Below are 22,199 nucleotides of genomic sequence, written 5' to 3' on the forward strand. Positions count from 1 at the left end.
CAGACACAGACAGACACAGACAGACACAGACAGACACAGACAGACACAGACAGACAGCCACAGACAGCCACAGACAGACAGCCAGCCACAGACAGACGGACGGCCAGCCACAGACAGACGGACGGCCAGCCACAGACAGACGGACGGCCAGCCACAGACAGACGGACGGCCAGCCACAGACAGACGGACAGCCAGCCACAGACAGACAGACAGCCAGCCACAGACAGACAGACAGCCAGCCACAGACAGACAGACAGACAGACAGCCACAGACAGACAGCCAGCCACAGACAGACAGACAGACAGCCAGCCACAGACAGACAGACAGACAGCCAGCCACAGACAGACAGACAGCCACAGACAGACAGCCAGCCACAGACAGACAGACAGCCAGCCACAGACAGACAGACAGCCAGCCACAGACAGACAGACAGCCAGCCACAGACAGACAGACAGCCAGCCACAGACAGACAGACAGCCAGCCACAGACAGACAGACAGCCAGCCACAGACAGACAGACAGCCAGCCACAGACAGACAGACAGCCAGCCACAGACAGACAGACAGCCAGCCACAGACAGCCACAGACAGACAGCCACAGACAGACAGCCACATACAGACAGCCAGCGACAGACAGCCAGCGACAGACAGCCAGACAGCCAGCCACAGACAGACAGACAGCCAGCCACAGACAGCCAGCCACAGACAGACAGACAGCCAGCCACAGACAGCCAGACAGCCACAGCCAGACAGCCACAGCCAGACAGCCACAGCCAGACAGCCACAGACAGACAGCCACAGACAGACAGCCACAGACAGACAGCCACAGACAGACAGCCACAGACAGACAGCCAGCCACAGACAGACAGCCAGCCACAGACAGACAGACAGCCAGCCACAGACAGACAGACAGCCAGCCACAGACAGCCAGCCACAGACAGCCAGCCACAGACAGACAGCCACAGACAGACAGCCACAGACAGACAGCCACAGACAGACAGCCACAGACAGACAGCCACAGACAGCCAGACAGCCACAGCCAGACAGCCACAGCCAGACAGCCACAGACAGACAGCCACAGACAGACAGCCACAGACAGACAGCCACAGACAGACAGCCACAGACAGCCAGCCACAGACAGACAGACAGCCAGCCACAGACAGACAGACAGCCAGCCACAGACAGACAGACAGCCAGCCACAGACAGACAGACAGCCAGCCACAGACAGACAGACAGACAGCCACAGACAGCCACAGACAGACAGACAGACAGCCACAGACAGACAGCCACAGACAGACAGCCACAGACAGACAGCCAGCGACAGACAGCCAGCGACAGACAGCCAGCGACAGACAGCCAGCGACAGACAGCCAGCCACAGACAGCCAGCGACAGACAGACAGCCACAGACAGACAGACAGACAGCCACAGACAGACAGACAGACAGCCACAGACAGACAGACAGCCACAGACAGACAGACAGCCACAGACAGACAGCCACAGACAGACAGCCACAGACAGACAGCCACAGACAGACAGCCACAGACAGACAGACAGCCACAGACAGACAGACAGCCACAGACAGACAGACAGCCACAGACAGACAGACAGCCACAGACAGACAGACAGCCACAGACAGACAGACAGACAGACAGACAGCCACAGGCAGGCAGGCAGACAGGCAGGCAGACAGACAGACAGACAGACAGGCAGACAGACAGGCAGACAGACTGCCACAGCCAGACAGCCACAGACAAGACAGACAAGACAGACACAGACAGCCAGCCAAATCAAATTTATTTATATAGCCCTTCGTACATCAGCTAATATCTCAAAGTGCTGTACAGAAACCCAGCCTAAAACCCCAAAAAGCAAGCAATGCAGGTGTAGAAGCACGGTGGCTAGGAAAAACTCCCTAGAAAGGCCAAAACCTAGGAAGAAACCTATAGAGGAACCAGACTATGAGGGGTGGCCAGTCTCTGGCTGAGATTATAACAGAACATGGCCAAGATGTTCAAATGTTCATAAATGACCAGCATGGTCAAATAATAATAATCACAGTAGTTATTGAGGGTGCAGCAAGTCAGCACCTCAGGAGTAAATGTCAGTTGGCTTTTCAAAGCCAATCATTAAAAGTATCTCTACCGCTCCTGCGGTCTCTAGAGAGTTGAAAACAGCAGGTCTGGGACAGGTAGCACGTCCGGTGAACAGTTCAGGGTTCCATAGCCGCAGGCAGAACAGTTGAAACTGGGGCAGCAGCACAGCCAGGTGGACTGGGGACTGCAAGGAGTCATCAGGGCAGGTAGTCCTGAGGCATGGTCCTAGGGCTCAGGTCCTCAGAGAGAGAGAGAGAGAGAATTAGAGAGAGCATACTTCGAGAGAGCCAGCCAGCCACAGCCAGCCAGCCACAGCCAGCCAGCCAGCCACAGACAGCCAGCCAGCCACAGACAGCCAGCCAGCCACAGACAGACAGACAGCCACAGACAGACAGCCACAGACAGACAGCCACAGACAGACAGCCAGACAGCCACAGACCGACAGCCAGCCAGCCAGCCACAGCCAGCCAGACACAGACAGCCAGCCAGCCAGCCACAGACAGCCAGCCAGCCAGACACAGACAGACAGACAGCCAGCCACAGCCAGCCAGCCACAGCCAGCCACAGACAGCCAGCCAGCCAGCCACAGACAGCCAGCCAGCCAGCCACATACAGACAGCCAGCCAGCCAGCCAGCCACAGCCAGCCAGCCAGCCATAGCCAGCCACAGACAGACAGACAGACAGCCAGCCACAGACAGACAGCCAGCCACAGACAGACAGCCAGCCACAGACAGACAGCCAGCCACATACAGACAGCCAGCCACATACAGACAGCCAGCCACAGACAGACAGCCAGCCAGCCACAGACAGACAGACAGCCACAGACAGACAGACAGACAGCCACAGACAGACAGACAGCCACAGACAGACAGACAGACAGCCACAGACAGACAGACAGACAGCCAGCCACAGACAGCCAGCCACAGACAGCCAGCCACAGACAGACAGCCAGCCAGACACAGACAGACAGCCACAGACAGCCACAGACAGCCACAGACAGCCACAGACAGACAGACAGACACAGACAGACAGACAGACAGCCACAGACAGACAGACAGCCACAGACAGACAGACAGACAGCCACAGACAGACAGACAGACAGCCACAGACAGACAGACAGCCACAGACAGACAGACAGCCAGCCACAGACAGACAGACAGCCAGCCACAGACAGACAGACAGCCAGCCACAGACAGACAGACAGACAGACAGCCACAGACAGCCAGCCAGCCACAGACAGACAGACAGCCAGCCACAGACAGACAGACAGCCAGCCACAGACAGACAGCCAGCCACAGACAGACAGCCAGCCACAGACAGACAGCCAGCCAGCCACAGCCAGCCAGCCAGCCACAGACAGCCAGCCAGCCACAGACAGCCAGCCAGCCACAGACAGACAGCCAGCCAGCCAGCCACAGACAGACAGCCAGCCACAGACAGACAGCCAGCCACAGACAGACAGCCAGCCAGCCACAGACAGTCAGCCAGCCACAGACAGCCAGCCAGCCCCAGCCAGCCACAGACAGCCAGCCAGCCCCAGCCAGCCACAGCCAGCCAGCCCCAGCCAGCCACAGCCAGCCAGCCAGCCCCAGCCAGCCACAGACAGCCAGCCAGCCAGCCACAGACAGCCAGCCAGCCACAGACAGCCAGCCAGCCACAGCCAGCCACAGACAGCCAGCCAGCCACAGACAGCCAGTCAGCCACAGACAGACAGCCAGCCAGCCACAGACAGCCAGCCAGCCACAGACAGCCAGCCAGCCACAGACAGCCAGCCAGCCACAGCCAGCCAGCCAGCCACAGACAGCCAGCCAGCCACAGCCAGCCACAGACAGACAGCCAGCCACAGACAGACAGCCAGCCACAGACAGACAGCCAGCCACAGACAGACAGCCAGCCACAGACAGACAGCCAGCCACAGACAGACAGACAGCCAGCCACAGACAGACAGCCAGCCACAGACAGCCAGCCAGCCACAGACAGACAGCCAGCCACAGACAGACAGCCAGCCACAGACAGACAGCCACAGCCAGCCAGACAGCCACAGACAGCCAGCCAGCCACAGACAGCCAGCCAGCCACAGACAGCCAGCCAGCCACAGACAGCCAGCCAGCCACAGACAGCCAGCCTGCCTGCCAGCCAGCCACAGACAGACAGCCAGCCACAGACAGACAGCCAGCCACAGACAGCCATCCAGCCACAGACAGACAGCCAGCCACAGACAGCCAGCCACAGACAGACAGACAGCCAGCCAGCCACAGACAGCCAGCCACATACAGACAGCCAGCCACAGACAGACAGCCACAGACAGCCAGACAGCCACAGCCAGCCAGCCACAGACAGCCAGCCAGCCACAGACAGACAGCCAGCCACAGACAGACAGCCAGCCAGCCACAGACAGCCAGCCAGCCACAGACAGCCAGCCAGCCACAGACAGCCAGCCTGCCAGCCAGCCACAGCCAGCCAGCCACAGCCAGCCAGCCACAGCCAGCCAGCCACAGCCAGCCAGCCAGCCAGCCACAGACACAGACAGCCAGCCACAGACACAGACAGCCAGCCACAGCCAGCCAGCCACAGCCACAGCCAGCCAGCCACAGACAGCCAGCCACAGACAGACAGACAGCCAGCCACAGACAGCCAGCCAGCCACAGACAGACAGACAGCCAGCCACAGATAGACAGACAGACAGCCAGCCACAGACAGACAGACAGACAGACAGACAGCCACAGACAGACAGACAGCCACAGACAGACAGACAGACAGCCACAGACAGACAGACAGACAGCCACAGACAGACAGACAGCCACAGACAGACAGACAGCCGCAGACAGACAGACAGCCGCAGACAGACAGCCGCAGACAGACAGACAGACAGCCACAGACAGACAGACAGCCACAGACAGACAGCCACAGACAGACAGCCACAGACAGACAGCCACAGACAGACAGCCAGCCACAGACAGACAGCCAGCCACAGACAGACAGCCAGCCACAGACAGCCAGCCAGCCACAGACAGACATCCAGCCAGCCAGCCACAGCCAGCCAGCCACAGCCAGCCAGCCACAGACAGCCAGCCACAGCCAGCCAGCCACAGACACAGCCACAGCCAGCCAGCCACAGACACAGCCACAGACAGACAGCCACAGACAGACAGCCACAGACAGACAGCCACAGACAGACAGCCACAGACAGACAGCCACAGACAGACAGACAGACAGCCACAGACAGACAGCCACAGACAGACAGACAGCCAGCCAGCCACAGCCAGCCACAGACAGACAGACAGCCAGCCACAGCCAGCCACAGACAGACATCCAGCCAGCCAGCCAGCCACAGCCAGCCAGCCACAGCCAGCCAGCCACAGACAGCCAGCCACAGCCAGCCAGCCAGCCAGCCACAGACACAGACAGCCAGCCAGCCACAGCCAGCCACAGCCAGCCAGCCACAGCCAGCCAGCCACAGACAGACATACAGCCAGCCAGCCACAGACAGCCAGCCAGCCACAGACAGCCAGCCAGCCACAGCCAGCCAGCCACAGACAGCCAGCCAGCCACAGACAGCCAGCCACAGACAGCCAGCCACAGACAGCCAGCCACAGACAGCCAGCCACAGACAGCCAGCCACAGACAGCCAGCCACAGACAGCCACAGACAGACAGACAGACAGCCAGCCACAGACAGACAGACAGCCAGCCACAGACAGACAGCCAGCCACAGACAGACAGCCAGCCACAGACAGACAGCCAGCCACAGACAGACAGCCAGCCACAGACAGACAGCCAGCCACAGACAGACAGCCAGCCACAGACAGACAGCCAGCCACAGACAGACAGCCAGCCACAGACAGACAGCCAGCCACAGACAGACAGCCAGCCACAGACAGACAGCCAGCCACAGACAGCCAGCCACAGACAGACAGCCACAGACAGACAGCCACAGACAGACAGCCACAGACAGACAGCCACAGACAGACAGCCAGCCACACAGACAGCCAGCCACACAGACAGCCAGCCACACAGACAGCCAGCCACACAGACAGCCAGCCACACAGACAGCCAGCCACAGACAGACAGCCAGCCACAGACAGACAGACAGCCACAGACAGACAGCCACAGACAGACAGCCACAGACAGACAGCCACAGACAGACAGACACAGACAGACAGACAGACACAGACAGACAGACAGACACAGACAGACAGACAGACACAGACAGACAGACACAGACAGACAGACAGACACAGACAGACAGACAGACACAGACAGACAGACAGCCACAGACACAGACAGACAGACAGCCACAGACACAGACAGACAGACAGCCACAGACAGACAGACAGCCACAGACAGACAGACAGCCACAGACAGACAGACAGCCACAGACAGACAGACAGCCACAGACAGACAGCCACAGACAGACAGCCACAGACACATACAGACAGACAGCCACAGACACATACAGACAGACAGCCACAGACAGACAGACAGCCAGCCACAGACAGACAGACAGACAGCCACAGACAGACAGCCAGCCACAGACAGACAGCCAGCCAGCCACAGACAGACAGCCAGCCACAGACAGACAGCCAGCCACAGACAGACAGCCAGCCACAGACAGACAGCCAGCCACAGACAGCCAGCCACAGACAGACAGCCACAGACAGACAGCCACAGACAGACAGCCACAGACAGACAGCCACAGACAGACAGCCACAGACAGACAGCCACAGACAGACAGCCAGCCACACAGACAGCCAGCCACACAGACAGCCAGCCACACAGACAGCCAGCCACACAGACAGCCAGCCACACAGACAGCCAGCCACACAGACAGCCAGCCACAGACAGACAGACAGCCACAGACAGACAGACAGCCACAGACAGACAGCCACAGACAGACAGCCACAGACAGACAGCCACAGACAGACAGCCACAGACAGACAGACACAGACAGACAGACAGACACAGACAGACAGACAGACACAGACAGACAGACAGACACAGACAGACAGACAGACACAGACAGACAGACAGCCACAGACACAGACAGACAGACAGCCACAGACACAGACAGACAGACAGCCACAGACAGACAGACAGCCACAGACAGACAGACAGCCACAGACAGACAGACAGCCACAGACAGACAGACAGCCACAGACGGACAGACAGCCACAGACAGACAGACAGCCACAGACAGACAGCCACAGACAGACAGCCACAGACACATACAGACAGACAGCCACAGACAGACAGACAGCCAGCCACAGACAGACAGACAGACAGCCACAGACAGACAGACAGACAGCCACAGACAGACAGACAGCCAGCCACAGACAGACAGCCAGCCACAGACAGACAGACAGCCAGCCACAGACAGACAGACAGCCAGCCACAGACAGACAGACAGCCAGCCACAGACAGACAGACAGCCACAGACAGACAGACAGCCAGCCACAGACAGACAGACAGCCAGCCACAGACAGACAGACAGCCAGCCACAGACAGACAGACAGCCAGCCACAGACAGACAGCCAGCCACAGACAGACAGCCAGCCACAGACAGACAGACAGCCACAGACACAGACAGACAGACAGCCAGCCACAGACAGACAGCCAGCCACAGACAGACAGCCAGCCACAGGCAGACAGCCAGCCACAGACAGACAGCCAGCCACAGACAGACAGCCAGCCACAGACAGACAGCCAGCCACAGACAGACAGCCAGCCACAGACAGACAGCCAGCCAGCCACAGCCAGCCAGCCACAGACAGACAGTCACAGACAGTCACAGACAGACAGACAGCCAGCCACAGACAGACAGACAGCCAGCCACAGACAGACAGACAGACAGCCAGCGACAGACAGACAGACAGACAGCCAGCGACAGACAGACAGACAGACAGCCAGACAGCCACAGACAGCACAGACAGCCACAGACAGCCACAGACAGCCACAGACAGCCACAGACAGCCACAGACAGCCACAGACAGACAGCCAGCCACAGACAGACAGCCAGCCACAGACAGACAGCCAGCCACAGACAGACAGCCAGCCACAGACAGACAGCCAGCCACAGACAGACAGCCAGCCACAGACAGACAGCCAGCCACAGACAGCCAGCCACAGACAGACAGCCACAGACAGACAGACACAGACAGACAGCCACAGACAGACAGCCACAGACAGACAGACAGACAGCCACAGACAGACAGACAGACAGACAGCCACAGACAGACAGACAGACAGCCACAGACAGACAGCCAGCCACAGACAGACAGCCAGCCACAGACAGACAGACAGCCAGCCACAGACAGACAGACAGACAGCCAGCCACAGACAGACAGACAGCCAGCCACAGACAGACAGCCAGCCACAGACAGACAGACAGCCAGCCACAGACAGACAGACAGCCAGCCAGCCACAGACAGACAGACAGACAGACAGCCACAGACAGACAGCCACAGACAGACAGCCACAGACAGACAGACAGCCACAGACAGACAGCCACAGACAGACAGCCACAGACAGACAGCCACAGACAGACAGCCACAGACAGACAGCCACAGACAGACAGCCACAGACACAGACAGCCACAGACAGACAGCCACAGACAGACAGCCACAGACAGACAGCCACAGACAGACAGCCACAGACAGACAGCCACAGACAGCCACAGACAGACAGACAGCCACAGACAGACACAGACAGCCACAGACAGACAGCCACAGACAGCCACAGACAGCCACAGACAGCCACAGACAGACAGACAGCCACAGACAGACAGCCACAGACAGACAGCCACAGACAGACAGCCACAGACAGACAGCGACAGACAGACAGCCACAGACAGACAGCCACAGACAGACAGACAGACAGACAGACACAGACAGACAGACAGACACAGACAGACAGACAGACACAGACAGCCACAGACAGACACAGACAGACACAGACAGACACAGACAGACACAGACAGACACAGACAGACACAGACAGACACAGACAGACAGCCACAGACAGCCACAGACAGACGGCCAGCCACAGACAGACGGACGGCCAGCCACAGACAGACGGACGGCCAGCCACAGACAGACGGACGGCCAGCCACAGACAGACGGACGGCCAGCCACAGACAGACGGACAGCCAGCCACAGACAGACAGACAGCCAGCCACAGACAGACAGACAGCCAGCCACAGACAGACAGACAGACAGACAGCCACAGACAGACAGCCAGCCACAGACAGACAGACAGACAGCCAGCCACAGACAGACAGACAGACAGCCAGCCACAGACAGACAGACAGCCACAGACAGACAGCCAGCCACAGACAGACAGACAGCCAGCCACAGACAGACAGACAGCCAGCCACAGACAGACAGACAGCCAGCCACAGACAGACAGACAGCCAGCCACAGACAGACAGACAGCCAGCCACAGACAGACAGACAGCCAGCCACAGACAGACAGACAGCCAGCCACAGACAGACAGACAGCCAGCCACAGACAGACAGACAGCCAGCCACAGACAGCCACAGACAGACAGCCACAGACAGACAGCCACATACAGACAGCCAGCGACAGACAGCCAGCGACAGACAGCCAGACAGCCAGCCACAGACAGACAGACAGCCAGCCACAGACAGCCAGACAGCCACAGCCAGACAGCCACAGCCAGACAGCCACAGACAGACAGCCACAGACAGACAGCCACAGACAGACAGCCACAGACAGACAGCCACAGACAGACAGCCAGCCACAGACAGACAGACAGCCAGCCACAGACAGACAGACAGCCAGCCACAGACAGACAGACAGCCAGCCACAGACAGCCAGCCACAGACAGCCAGCCACAGACAGACAGCCACAGACAGACAGCCACAGACAGACAGCCACAGACAGACAGCCACAGACAGACAGCCACAGACAGACAGCCACAGACAGCCAGACAGCCACAGCCAGACAGCCACAGCCAGACAGCCACAGACAGACAGCCACAGACAGACAGCCACAGACAGACAGCCACAGACAGACAGACAGCCAGCCACAGACAGACAGACAGCCAGCCACAGACAGACAGACAGCCAGCCACAGACAGACAGACAGCCAGCCACAGACAGACAGACAGCCAGCCACAGACAGACAGACAGACAGCCAGACAGCCACAGACAGACAGCCACAGACAGACAGCCACAGACAGACAGCCAGCGACAGACAGCCAGCGACAGACAGCCAGCGACAGACAGCCAGCCACAGACAGCCAGCGACAGACAGACAGCCACAGACAGACAGACAGACAGCCACAGACAGACAGACAGACAGCCACAGACAGACAGACAGCCACAGACAGACAGACAGCCACAGACAGACAGACAGCCACAGACAGACAGCCACAGACAGACAGCCACAGACAGACAGACAGCCACAGACAGACAGACAGCCACAGACAGACAGACAGCCACAGACAGACAGACAGCCACAGACAGACAGACAGCCACAGACAGACAGACAGACAGACAGACAGCCACAGGCAGGCAGGCAGACAGGCAGGCAGACAGACAGACAGACAGACAGGCAGACAGACAGGCAGACAGACTGCCACAGCCAGACAGCCACAGACAAGACAGACAAGACAGACACAGACAGCCAGCCAAATCAAATTTATTTATATAGCCCTTCGTACATCAGCTAATATCTCAAAGTGCTGTACAGAAACCCAGCCTAAAACCCCAAAAAGCAAGCAATGCAGGTGTAGAAGCACGGTGGCTAGGAAAAACTCCCTAGAAAGGCCAAAACCTAGGAAGAAACCTATAGAGGAACCAGACTATGAGGGGTGGCCAGTCTCTGGCTGAGATTATAACAGAACATGGCCAAGATGTTCAAATGTTCATAAATGACCAGCATGGTCAAATAATAATAATCACAGTAGTTATTGAGGGTGCAGCAAGTCAGCACCTCAGGAGTAAATGTCAGTTGGCTTTTCAAAGCCAATCATTAAAAGTATCTCTACCGCTCCTGCGGTCTCTAGAGAGTTGAAAACAGCAGGTCTGGGACAGGTAGCACGTCCGGTGAACAGTTCAGGGTTCCATAGCCGCAGGCAGAACAGTTGAAACTGGGGCAGCAGCACAGCCAGGTGGACTGGGGACTGCAAGGAGTCATCAGGGCAGGTAGTCCTGAGGCATGGTCCTAGGGCTCAGGTCCTCAGAGAGAGAGAGAGAGAGAATTAGAGAGAGCATACTTCGAGAGAGCCAGCCAGCCACAGCCAGCCAGCCACAGCCAGCCAGCCAGCCACAGCCAGCCAGCCAGCCACAGACAGCCAGCCAGCCACAGACAGCCAGCCAGCCACAGACAGCCAGCCAGCCACAGACAGACAGACAGCCACAGACAGACAGCCACAGACAGACAGCCACAGACAGACAGCCAGACAGCCACAGACCGACAGCCAGCCAGCCAGCCACAGCCAGCCAGACACAGACAGCCAGCCAGCCAGACACAGACAGCCAGCCAGCCAGACACAGACAGACAGACAGCCAGCCACAGCCAGCCAGCCACAGCCAGCCACAGACAGCCAGCCAGCCAGCCACAGACAGCCAGCCAGCCAGCCACATACAGACAGCCAGCCAGCCAGCCAGCCACAGCCAGCCAGCCAGCCATAGCCAGCCACAGACAGACAGACAGACAGCCAGCCACAGACAGACAGCCAGCCACAGACAGACAGCCAGCCACAGACAGACAGCCAGCCACATACAGACAGCCAGCCACATACAGACAGCCAGCCACAGACAGACAGCCAGCCACAGACAGACAGCCAGCCAGCCACAGACAGACAGACAGCCACAGACAGACAGACAGACAGCCACAGACAGACAGACAGACAGCCACAGACAGACAGACAGACAGCCACAGACAGACAGACAGACAGCCAGCCACAGACAGCCAGCCACAGACAGCCAGCCACAGACAGACAGCCAGCCAGACACAGACAGACAGCCACAGACAGCCACAGACAGCCACAGACAGCCACAGACAGACAGACAGACACAGACAGACAGACAGACAGCCACAGACAGACAGACAGCCACAGACAGACAGACAGACAGCCACAGACAGACAGACAGACAGCCACAGACAGACAGACAGACAGCCACAGACAGACAGACAGCCACAGACAGACAGACAGCCAGCCACAGACAGACAGACAGCCAGCCACAGACAGACAGACAGCCAGCCACAGACAGACAGACAGACAGACAGCCACAGACAGCCAGCCAGCCACAGACAGACAGACAGCCAGCCACAGACAGACAGACAGCCAGCCACAGACAGACAGCCAGCCACAGACAGACAGCCAGCCACAGACAGACAGCCAGCCACAGACAGACAGCCAGCCAGCCACAGACAGCCAGCCAGCCACAGACAGCCAGCCAGCCACAGACAGCCAGCCAGCCACAGACAGACAGCCAGCCAGCCAGCCACAGACAGACAGCCAGCCACAGACAGACAGCCAGCCACAGACAGACAGCCAGCCAGCCACAGACAGTCAGCCAGCCACAGACAGCCAGCCAGCCCCAGCCAGCCACAGACAGCCAGCCAGCCCCAGCCAGCCACAGCCAGCCAGCCCCAGCCAGCCACAGCCAGCCAGCCAGCCCCAGCCAGCCACAGACAGCCAGCCAGCCACAGACAGCCAGCCAGCCACAGACAGCCAGCCAGCCACAGCCAGCCACAGACAGCCAGCCAGCCACAGACAGCCAGTCAGCCACAGACAGACAGCCAGCCAGCCACAGACAGCCAGCCAGCCACAGACAGCCAGCCAGCCACAGACAGCCAGCCAGCCACAGCCAGCCAGCCAGCCACAGACAGCCAGCCAGCCACAGCCAGCCACAGACAGACAGCCAGCCACAGACAGACAGCCAGCCACAGACAGACAGCCAGCCACAGACAGACAGCCAGCCACAGACAGACAGCCAGCCACAGACAGACAGACAGCCAGCCACAGACAGACAGCCAGCCACAGACAGCCAGCCAGCCACAGACAGACAGCCAGCCACAGACAGACAGCCAGCCACAGACAGACAGCCACAGCCAGCCAGACAGCCACAGACAGACAGCCAGCCAGCCACAGACAGCCAGCCAGCCACAGACAGCCAGCCAGCCACAGACAGCCAGCCAGCCACAGACAGACAGCCAGCCACAGACAGCCAGCCACAGACAGACAGACAGCCAGCCACAGACAGACAGCCAGCCACAGACAGACAGCCAGCCAGCCACAGACAGACAGCCAGCCAGCCACAGACAGACAGCCAGCCACAGACAGACAGCCAGCCACAGACAGACAGACAGCCACAGACAGACAGCCAGCCACAGACAGACAGCCACAGACAGCCAGCCACAGACAGCCAGCCACAGACAGCCAGCCAGCCAGCCACAGACAGCCAGCCACAGACAGCCAGCCACGGACGGACAGCCAGCCACGGACGGACAGCCAGCCACGGACGGACAGCCAGCCGCGGACGGACAGACAGCCGCGGACGGGCAGACAGCCACAGACAGACAGCCACAGACAGACAGCCACAGACAGCCAGCCACAGACAGACAGCCAGCCACAGACAGCCAGCCACAGACAGCCAGCCACGGACGGACAGCCAGCCACGGACGGACAGCCAGCCACGGACGGACAGACAGCCGCGGACGGGCAGCCAGCCGCGGACGGGCGGACAGCCGCGGACGGGCGGACAGCCGCGGACGGGCGGACAGCCGCGGACGGGCGGACAGCCGCGGACGGGCGGACAGCCGCGGACGGGCGGACGGGCGGACAGCCGCGGACGGACGGACAGCCGCGGACGGACGGACAGCCGCGGACGGACGGACAGCCGCGGACGGACGGACAGCCGCGGACGGACGGACAGCCGCGGACGGACAGCCGCGGACGGACAGCCGCGGACGGGCGGACGGACAGCCGCGGACGGGCGGACGGACAGCCGCGGACGGGCGGACGGACAGCCGCGGACGGGCGGACGGACAGCCGCGGACGGGCGGACGGACGGACAGCCGCGGACGGGCGGACGGACAGCCGCGGACGGGCGGACGGACGGACAGCCGCGGACGGGCGGACGGACAGCCGCGGACGGGCGGACGGACAGCCGCGGACGGGCGGACGGACAGCCGCGGACGGACGGACGGACAGCCGCGGACGGACGGACGGACAGCCGCGGACGGACGGACGGCCGCGGACGGACGGACGGACGGCCGCGGACGGACGGACGGACGGCCGCGGACGGACGGACGGCCGCGGACGGACGGACGGACGGACAGCCGCGGACGGACGGACGGACGGACAGCCGCGGACGGACGGACGGACAGCCGCGGACGGACGGACGGACGGACGGACAGCCGCGGACGGACGGACGGACGGACGGACAGCCGCGGACGGACGGACGGACGGACGGACAGCCGCGGACGGACGGACGGACGGACAGCCGCGGACGGACAGCCGCGGACGGACGGACGGACAGCCGCGGACGGACGGACGGACAGCCGCGGACAGTTGAACAGACTGGTAACAGGGATTGCAACAATGGCGGCGGATAATTTTAGAAAGAGAGGGTCCAGATTGTCTAGCCCAGTTGATTTGTACGGGTCCAGATTTTGCTGCTCTTTCAGAATTTCTGCGATCTGCATTTGGGTAAAGGAGAAGCTGGGGAGGCTCAGGCAAGTAGCTACGAGGGGTGCAAAGCTGCTGGCCGGGGTTGGGGTAGCCAGGAGGAAAGCATGGCCAGCCGTAGAAAAATGCTTACTTAAATTTTTGATTATTATGGATTTATCGATGGTGACCGTGTCGCCTAGCCTCAGTGCAGTGGGCAGCTGGGAGGAGGTGCTCTTGTTCTCCATGGACTTTACAGTGTCCCAAAACGTTTTGGAGTTAGAGCTAAAGGATGCAAATGTCTGTTTGAAAAAGCTAGCCTTTGCTTTCCTGACTGACTGTGTGTATTGGTTCCTGACTTCCCTGAACAGTTTCATATCGCAGGGACTATTCGATGCTATTGCAGTCTGCCACATGATGTTTTTGTGCTGGTCAAGAGCAGTCAGGTCTGGAGTGAACCAAGGGCTATATCTGTTCTTAGTTCTATTTTTTTTTGAAAGGGGCATGCTTATTTAAGATGGTAAGGAAATGACTTTTAAAGAACGACCAGGCATCCTCGACTGACGGGATGAGGTCAATATCCTTCCAGGAAACCTGGGCCAGGTCGATTAGAAAGGCCTCCTCGCAGAAGTGTTTTAGGGAGCGTTTGACAGTAATGAGGGGTGGTCGTTTGACCGCGGATGCAGGCAATGAGGCAGTGATCGCTGAGATCCTGATTGAAAACAGCAGAGGTGTATTTGGAGGGAAAGTTGGTCAGGATAATATCTATGAGGGTGCCCATGTTTACGGATTTAGGGTTGTACCTGGTGGTTTCCTTGATCATTTGTTTGAGATTGAGGGCATCTAGCTTAGATTGTAGGACTGCTGGGGTGTTAAGCATATCCCAGTTTAGGTCACCTAACAGAACAAACTCTGAAGATGGATGGGGGGCAATCAATTCACATATGGTGCCAGGACACAGCTGGGAGCTGAGGGGGGTCTATAACAGGCGGCAACAGTGAGAGACTTATTTCTGGAGAGATTCATTTTTAAGAAGCTCATAGACCTGGAAAGTATGACAGAACGTTGCAAGCTATCTCTGTAGTAGATTGCAACTCCTCCCCCTTTGGCAGTTCTATCTTGACGGAAAATGTTGTAGTTGGGTATGGAAATCTCAGAATTTTGATTGGTGGCTTGGTGGCTTTCCTAAGTCAAGACACGGCAAGGACATCAGGGTTGGCGGAGTGTGCTAAAGCAGTGAGTAAAACAAACTTAGGGAGGAGGCTTCTGATATTAACATGCATGAAACCAATGCTTTTTCGATTACAGAAGTCAGGATGGCAGGAAGCTTGGCATTTGCCATACCAGGCAGTGATGCAACCAGTCAGGATGCTCTCGATGGTGCAGTTGTAGAACCTTTTGAGGATCTGAGGACCCATGACAAATCTTTTCAGAATCCTGAGGGGGAATAGGTTTTGTCGTGCCCTCTTCACTACTGTCTTGGTGTGCTTGGACCATGTTAGTTTGTTGGTAATGTGGACACCAAGGAACTTGAAGCTCTCAACCTGCTCCACTGCAGCCCCGTCGATGAGAATGGGGGCGTGCTTGGTCCTCTTTTTTTTCTGTAGTCCACAATCATCTCCTTTGTCTTGATCACATTGAGGGAGAGGTTGTTGTCCTGGCACCACATGGCCAGGTCTCTGACCTCCTCCCTATAGACTGTCTCGTCGTCAGTGATCAGGCCTACCACTGTTGTGTCATCTGCAAACTTGATGATGGTGTTGGAGTCGTGCCTGGCCGTGCAGTCATTAACAGGGAGTACAGGAGGGGACTGAGCACGCATACCTCAGGGGCCCCTGTGTTGAGGATCAGCGTGGGGGATGTGTTGTTACCTACCCTTACCACCCGGGGGCGGCCGTCAGGAAGATCCAGTTGCAGCGGGAGGTGTTTAGTCCCAGGGTCCTTAGCTTATTGATGAGCTTTGAGGACACTATGGTGTTGAATGCTGAGCTGTAGTCATTGAATAACATTCTCACATAGGTGTTCCTTTTGTCCAGGTTGGAAAGGGCACAGTGGAGTGCAATAGAGATTGCATCATCTGTGGATCTGTTAGGGCGGTATGCGATTTGGAGTGGGTCTAGGGTTTCTGGGATAATGGTGAGTCATGACCAGCCTTTCAAAGCACTTCATGGCTACAGACGTGAGTGCTACGGGTCGGTAGTCATTTAGACAGGTTACCTTAGTGTTATTGGGCACAGAGACTATGGTGTTCTGCTTAAAACATGTTGGTATTAGAGGCTCGGATTGGGAGAGGTTGAAAAAGTCAGTGAAGACATTTGCCAGTTGGTCCGCTCATGCTCTGAGTACGAATCCTGGTAACCCCTGCGGCCTTGTGAATGTTGACCTGTTTAAAGGTCTTACTCACATCGTCTGCGGAGAGCGTGATCACACAGTCTTCCGGAACCGCTGGTGCTCTCATGCATGTTTCAGTGTTAATAAAGCAGGAAGCACCAGTGACTCAATCAATAAAAAAGTGGTCAGATGAAGCAGATGCTAAGCTCACATCGGCTTAGCATCCTTCCAGTGCAGTAGCAGCTGATCATACCATCCTTCTGGTGCAGTAGCAGCTGATCATACCATCCTTCTGGTGCAGTAGCAGCTGATCATACCATCCTTCTGGTGCAGTAGCAGCTGATCATAACATCCTTCTAGTGCAGTAGCAGCTGATCATACCATCCTTCTGGTGCAGTAGCAGCTGATCATACCATCCTTCTGGTGCAGTAGCAGCTGATCATAACATCCTTCTGGTGCAGTAGCAGCTGATCATAACATCCTTCTAGTGCAGTAGCAGCTGATCATAACATCCTTCTAGTGCAGTAGCAGCTGATCATAACATCCTTCTAATGCAGTAGCAGCTGATCTTACCATCCTTCTAGTGCAGTAGCAGCTGATCACAACATCCTTCTAGTGCAGTAGCAGCTGATCACAACATCCTTCTAGTGCAGTAGCAGCTGATCACAACATCCTTCTAGTGCAGTAGCAGCTGATCACAACATCCTTCTAGTGCAGTAGCAGCTGATCATAACATCCTTCTAGTGCAGTAGCAGCTGATCACAACATCCTTCTAGTGCAGTAGCAGCTGATCACAACATCCTTCTAGTGCAGTAGCAGCTGATCACAACATCCTTCTAGTGCAGTAGCAGCTGATCACAACATCCTTCTAGTGCAGTAGCAGCTGATCACAACATCCTTCTAGTGCAGTAGCAGCTGATCACAACATCCTTCTAGTGCAGTAGCAGCTGATCACAACATCCTTCTAGTGCAGTAGCAGCTGATCATAACATCCTTCTAGTGCAGTAGCAGCTGATCATACCATCCTTCTAGTGCAGTAGCAGCTGATCATACCATCCTTCTAATGCAGTAGCAGCTGATCATACCATCCTTCTAATGCAGTAGCAGCTGATCATAACATCCTTCTAGTGCAGTACCAGCTGATCACAACATCCTTCTAGTGCAGTAGCAGCTGATCACAACATCCTTCTAGTGCAGTAGCAGCTGATCACAACATCCTTCTAGTGCAGTAGCAGCTGATCACAACATCCTTCTAGTGCAGTAGCAGCTGATCACAACATCCTTCTAGTGCAGTAGCAGCTGATCACAACATCCTTCTAGTGCAGTAGCAGCTGATCATACCATCCTTCTGGTGCAGTAGCAGCTGATCACAACATCCTTCTGGTGCAGTAGCAGCTGATCATACCATCCTTCTGGTGCAGTAGCAGCCGATCATAACATCCTTCTAGTGCAGTAGCAGCCGATCATACCATCCTTCTAGTGCAGTAGCAGCCGATCTTACCATCATTCTAGTGCAGTAGCAGCTGATCATACCATCCTTCTAGTGCAGTAGCAGCTGATCATACCATCCTTCTGGTGCAGTAGCAGCTGATCATACCATCCTTCTAGTGCAGTAGCAGCCGATCATAACATCCTTCTAGTGCAGTAGCAGCCGATCATACCATCCTTCTAGTGCAGTAGCAGCTGATCTTACCATCCTTCTAGTGCAGTAGCAGCTGATCTTACCATCCTTCTAGTGCAGTAGCAGCTGATCATACCATCCTTCTAGTGCAGTAGCAGCTGATCATAACATCCTTCTGGTGCAGTAGCAGCTGATCATACCATCCTTCTAGTGCAGTAGCAGCTGATCTTACCATCCTTCTAGTGCAGTAGCAGCTGATCTTACCATCCTTCTAGTGCAGTAGCAGCTGATCATACCATCCTTCTAGTGCAGTAGCAGCCGATCATACCATCCTTCTAGTGCAGTAGCAGCTGATCTTACCATCCTTCTAGTGCAGTAGCAGCTGATCTTACCATCCTTCTAGTGCAGTAGCAGCTGATCATAACATCCTTCTGGTGCAGTAGCAGCTGATCATAACATCCTTCAGTATGGTATTCTACCAGACACCAACCACTGTTATTCATTGTGCCTTTACAGTACCATGTCATTAACTTATTCTTTCTGCAGGTGTGCAAATAATTACATTCATCTCTCTCCCCCCTATTTTCTCTTTCCACCCTTCCTCTCTCTCTCTCGCTCTTTCTCTCTCTCTCGTGCACTTTCTCTCTCTCTCTCTCTCGCTCGCTTTCTCTCTCTCTCTCACACTTTCTCCTCCCCCCTATAGTGGACCAGATCTATCACCTGGCCTCTCCTGCTTCTCCTCCCAACTACATGTACAATCCCATCAAGACCCTGAAGACTAACACTATAGGAACCCTCAACATGCTGGGTGAGTCAAGAATTACACAGACTGGGTTAACAGCAGTGCAGTCCTCTATTTTAGTCTAGTTTGGATGGATCAGTAAGGACTTTTCTTTGCATAGTTTTTGTTTTGTGGTTTTGTAATTTCTACAGATTGAATGGTAGAATCTGAACTATCTCCAAAACGATGGTGACAACCATCTTCATGGAAACTCCCTTGCCACTGTTTGACAGGCAGATATGATAGGCTGATGATTATAATTAATGGACTGGTGACGAGGCAGGTTTCTCTGACAGTCAGTCGTCAAGGGGTAAGGAACACGAGGGAGGAAAATTAACAAATAACACGGAAGACTGGTCCCTCTAATTACCTTCTCTCTCCCTCCACCTACCTTTCCATTCACCTCTCTCCCTCCACCTCTGCCAATAATCTCTACACCTTTCCCTCCCTCTCTCCATCCCTCTCCCCCCTCCCTCTCCGTTCCTCTCTCTTCTTGGCCCCCTCCTCCCCAGATTGCAGCTGATCCTCCTCCTCTGTCTAGTGTGTGATAGTGGTTGTATTAAGCTCACATCCCTCCATCACATAGCAGAGTAAATGCATGAGATCAGCTCAAGGCCACCAGTTAGCTTACAGTCCACATACCTTCCACAGTGAAGACTGAGCAGGCTTGTAGATCTCTTACTCTCTCCGCCATGACACATATAGACGCGCACACTGACTCATGAGAAGAGCATGTTTAGCTGCATTCTGGTGTGTGTGTGTGAGTTACCGCCATATATTGACCAATCGCTTTTCACCTAATCTGCTTCAAGAACAAGATGATATGTTTTGGATCTGTTAGTGCTGGTATGGAACAAAACCCTGCAGACCCTACAGTACCATTGCTGACAGACAGACCGGACGCGCATACACACATCTTTATGATCCACACTGGTAATAAAGAGACTGCAAGAGCCATCTCTTCGTGAGAGTGTGTAGTAATTTCACATGCGATTGCCATGTTGAGAGTGAAGAGGCATTCGATGTGTTGTCTGCACTGTGTGGCACCTTCATGTGCATTTACAGGTGTCATTCATCCTTGGACAATTACTGACCACAACTGTCTGGTAATTATCTTAGTAGAAACATTTATGGCACAGAAAACTATGAAATGCATTGCGTGTGAGAGGTTGGAGGCGCCGGGATGTATTTGTCATCAGCATGGCATTTTTATCACATGCATTTTCACTTTGAACATCTCATGCCATCGCCCCTACACCAATTTACTGTACATTCAGGGTTTTAGAGTGGCAGCGGAGGTTGTTGGGTAATTGGGGTGTGATATACAGCAGGTTAGTAGGACATACGAGGGGCCTAGATTCCTCTCTCCACAGACTTGGAAGTCTTCCTTGCCAAGTGAAAGCCTGGTCCCAGATCTGGGCTGGGAAGTGTTTTGCCAACATGTATAGTCAGAGGAGTTGGCTTAAACACATACAGATCTGGGACCAGGCTGGCGAAGTTGAACTCTTTGATTAGATACACTATGCTGGATTGTCCTTTTCCCGCTTGTCTGTAAGTGTATCTGGTTCCAGTCCCGCTGCTTTGGTTGGATTACCCCTCCCAGATTCTCCTTCTATACTCATCCTGCTCTGATCTCTCTGCTCTGTCCCGCTGCTGGATCCACTCTGAGTTGGATTGATCTTGTCTGCCTCTCCACAGGTGTGACGCCTGGCTTTATTACTCTTGCCTGACTCTCTCCCCAGGCTCCACTCTGGCTTTGATTGATCTAGTCTGTGGCTCTCCCCAGGACAGGCTCTGGATTTGATTGATCTGGTCTGCCTCTCCAAGGTTTTTTGGCTCTGGGTCTTATTGCTCTTGTCTTGTATGTCTCCAGGGTTGGCGAAGCGTGTTGGAGCTCGTCTGCTGCTGGCGTCTACGTCTGAGGTGTACGGAGGTAACACACACACACACACACACACACACACACACACACACACACACACACACACACACACACACACACACACACACACACACACACACACACACACACACACACACACACACACCGTTTACCCAGCGTGGACATTTTATTATGACATCATCTTTCTCTCCCTGACTGACAACTGGTGTTCTGTGTACAGACAACTGGTGAGACAGTGTCTACTGTTGTTGTGGCTAATTGAGGTTCAGCCACAGGTCAGCGGGATGTCTCTGGGGGAGGGAGGATAAAGCGTCTGGTCTGGGCTGCTGTCCACTCCTAGCCGGAGCGAGGTCCTCAGGGTCTCCAAGCTACCGGCTATCTCCATAAACACCCTGAATTCATACGCATGTACGCACCAATGAGCATACAGTACACACACACACACAAAAACAATGATCGATTTAGTCAATCTTCCGATGCACTCTCTTTCTCACTCTATTTCCTTCTCCCTCTGTCTACCACCCGAAGTCGACTACGCGAGTGGCTGACATGAGCCCATTGCCTAGAGAGTTCACCGCTAATTGCCAGAGCCTTCCGCCGGCCCCCTTTATTGATCTCTAGGCTTAGGTACGCTGCCCGACCCCTTTATTAACTTCTTGACGCACGGATCCCTTTATTTTCATCAACAACCGCTAAATTGAAAAGCGCCAAATAAATAAAAAAATGCAAAAAATAATTATATTCATGAAATCACAAGTGCAATATAGCAAAACACAGATTAGCTTGTTGTTAATCCACCTGTCATGTCAGATTTTGAAAATATGCTTTA

General features: G+C 56.0%; 1 protein-coding gene across 2 annotated transcripts in view; it reads left to right on the forward strand.

The window, feature by feature from the left end:
• uxs1 (UDP-glucuronate decarboxylase 1) overlaps positions 1-22,199 on the forward strand; it is a 120,035-nt gene that overhangs the window by 42,312 nt on the left and 55,524 nt on the right. Inside the window, exons 7-8 of one of the 2 annotated variants that reach the window (XM_055877625.1) lie at positions 19,390-19,494; positions 21,341-21,400. In XM_055877625.1, coding sequence (XP_055733600.1) covers positions 19,390-19,494; positions 21,341-21,400 — 165 coding nt within the window. The remainder of the gene's footprint in view (positions 1-19,389; positions 19,495-21,340; positions 21,401-22,199) is intronic. The other variant, XM_055877626.1, reaches the window with a different exon arrangement.

This window comes from Salvelinus fontinalis, chromosome 23 (assembly GCF_029448725.1).
Source record: "Salvelinus fontinalis isolate EN_2023a chromosome 23, ASM2944872v1, whole genome shotgun sequence".
NCBI classification, from domain to species: Eukaryota; Metazoa; Chordata; class Actinopteri; order Salmoniformes; family Salmonidae; genus Salvelinus; species Salvelinus fontinalis.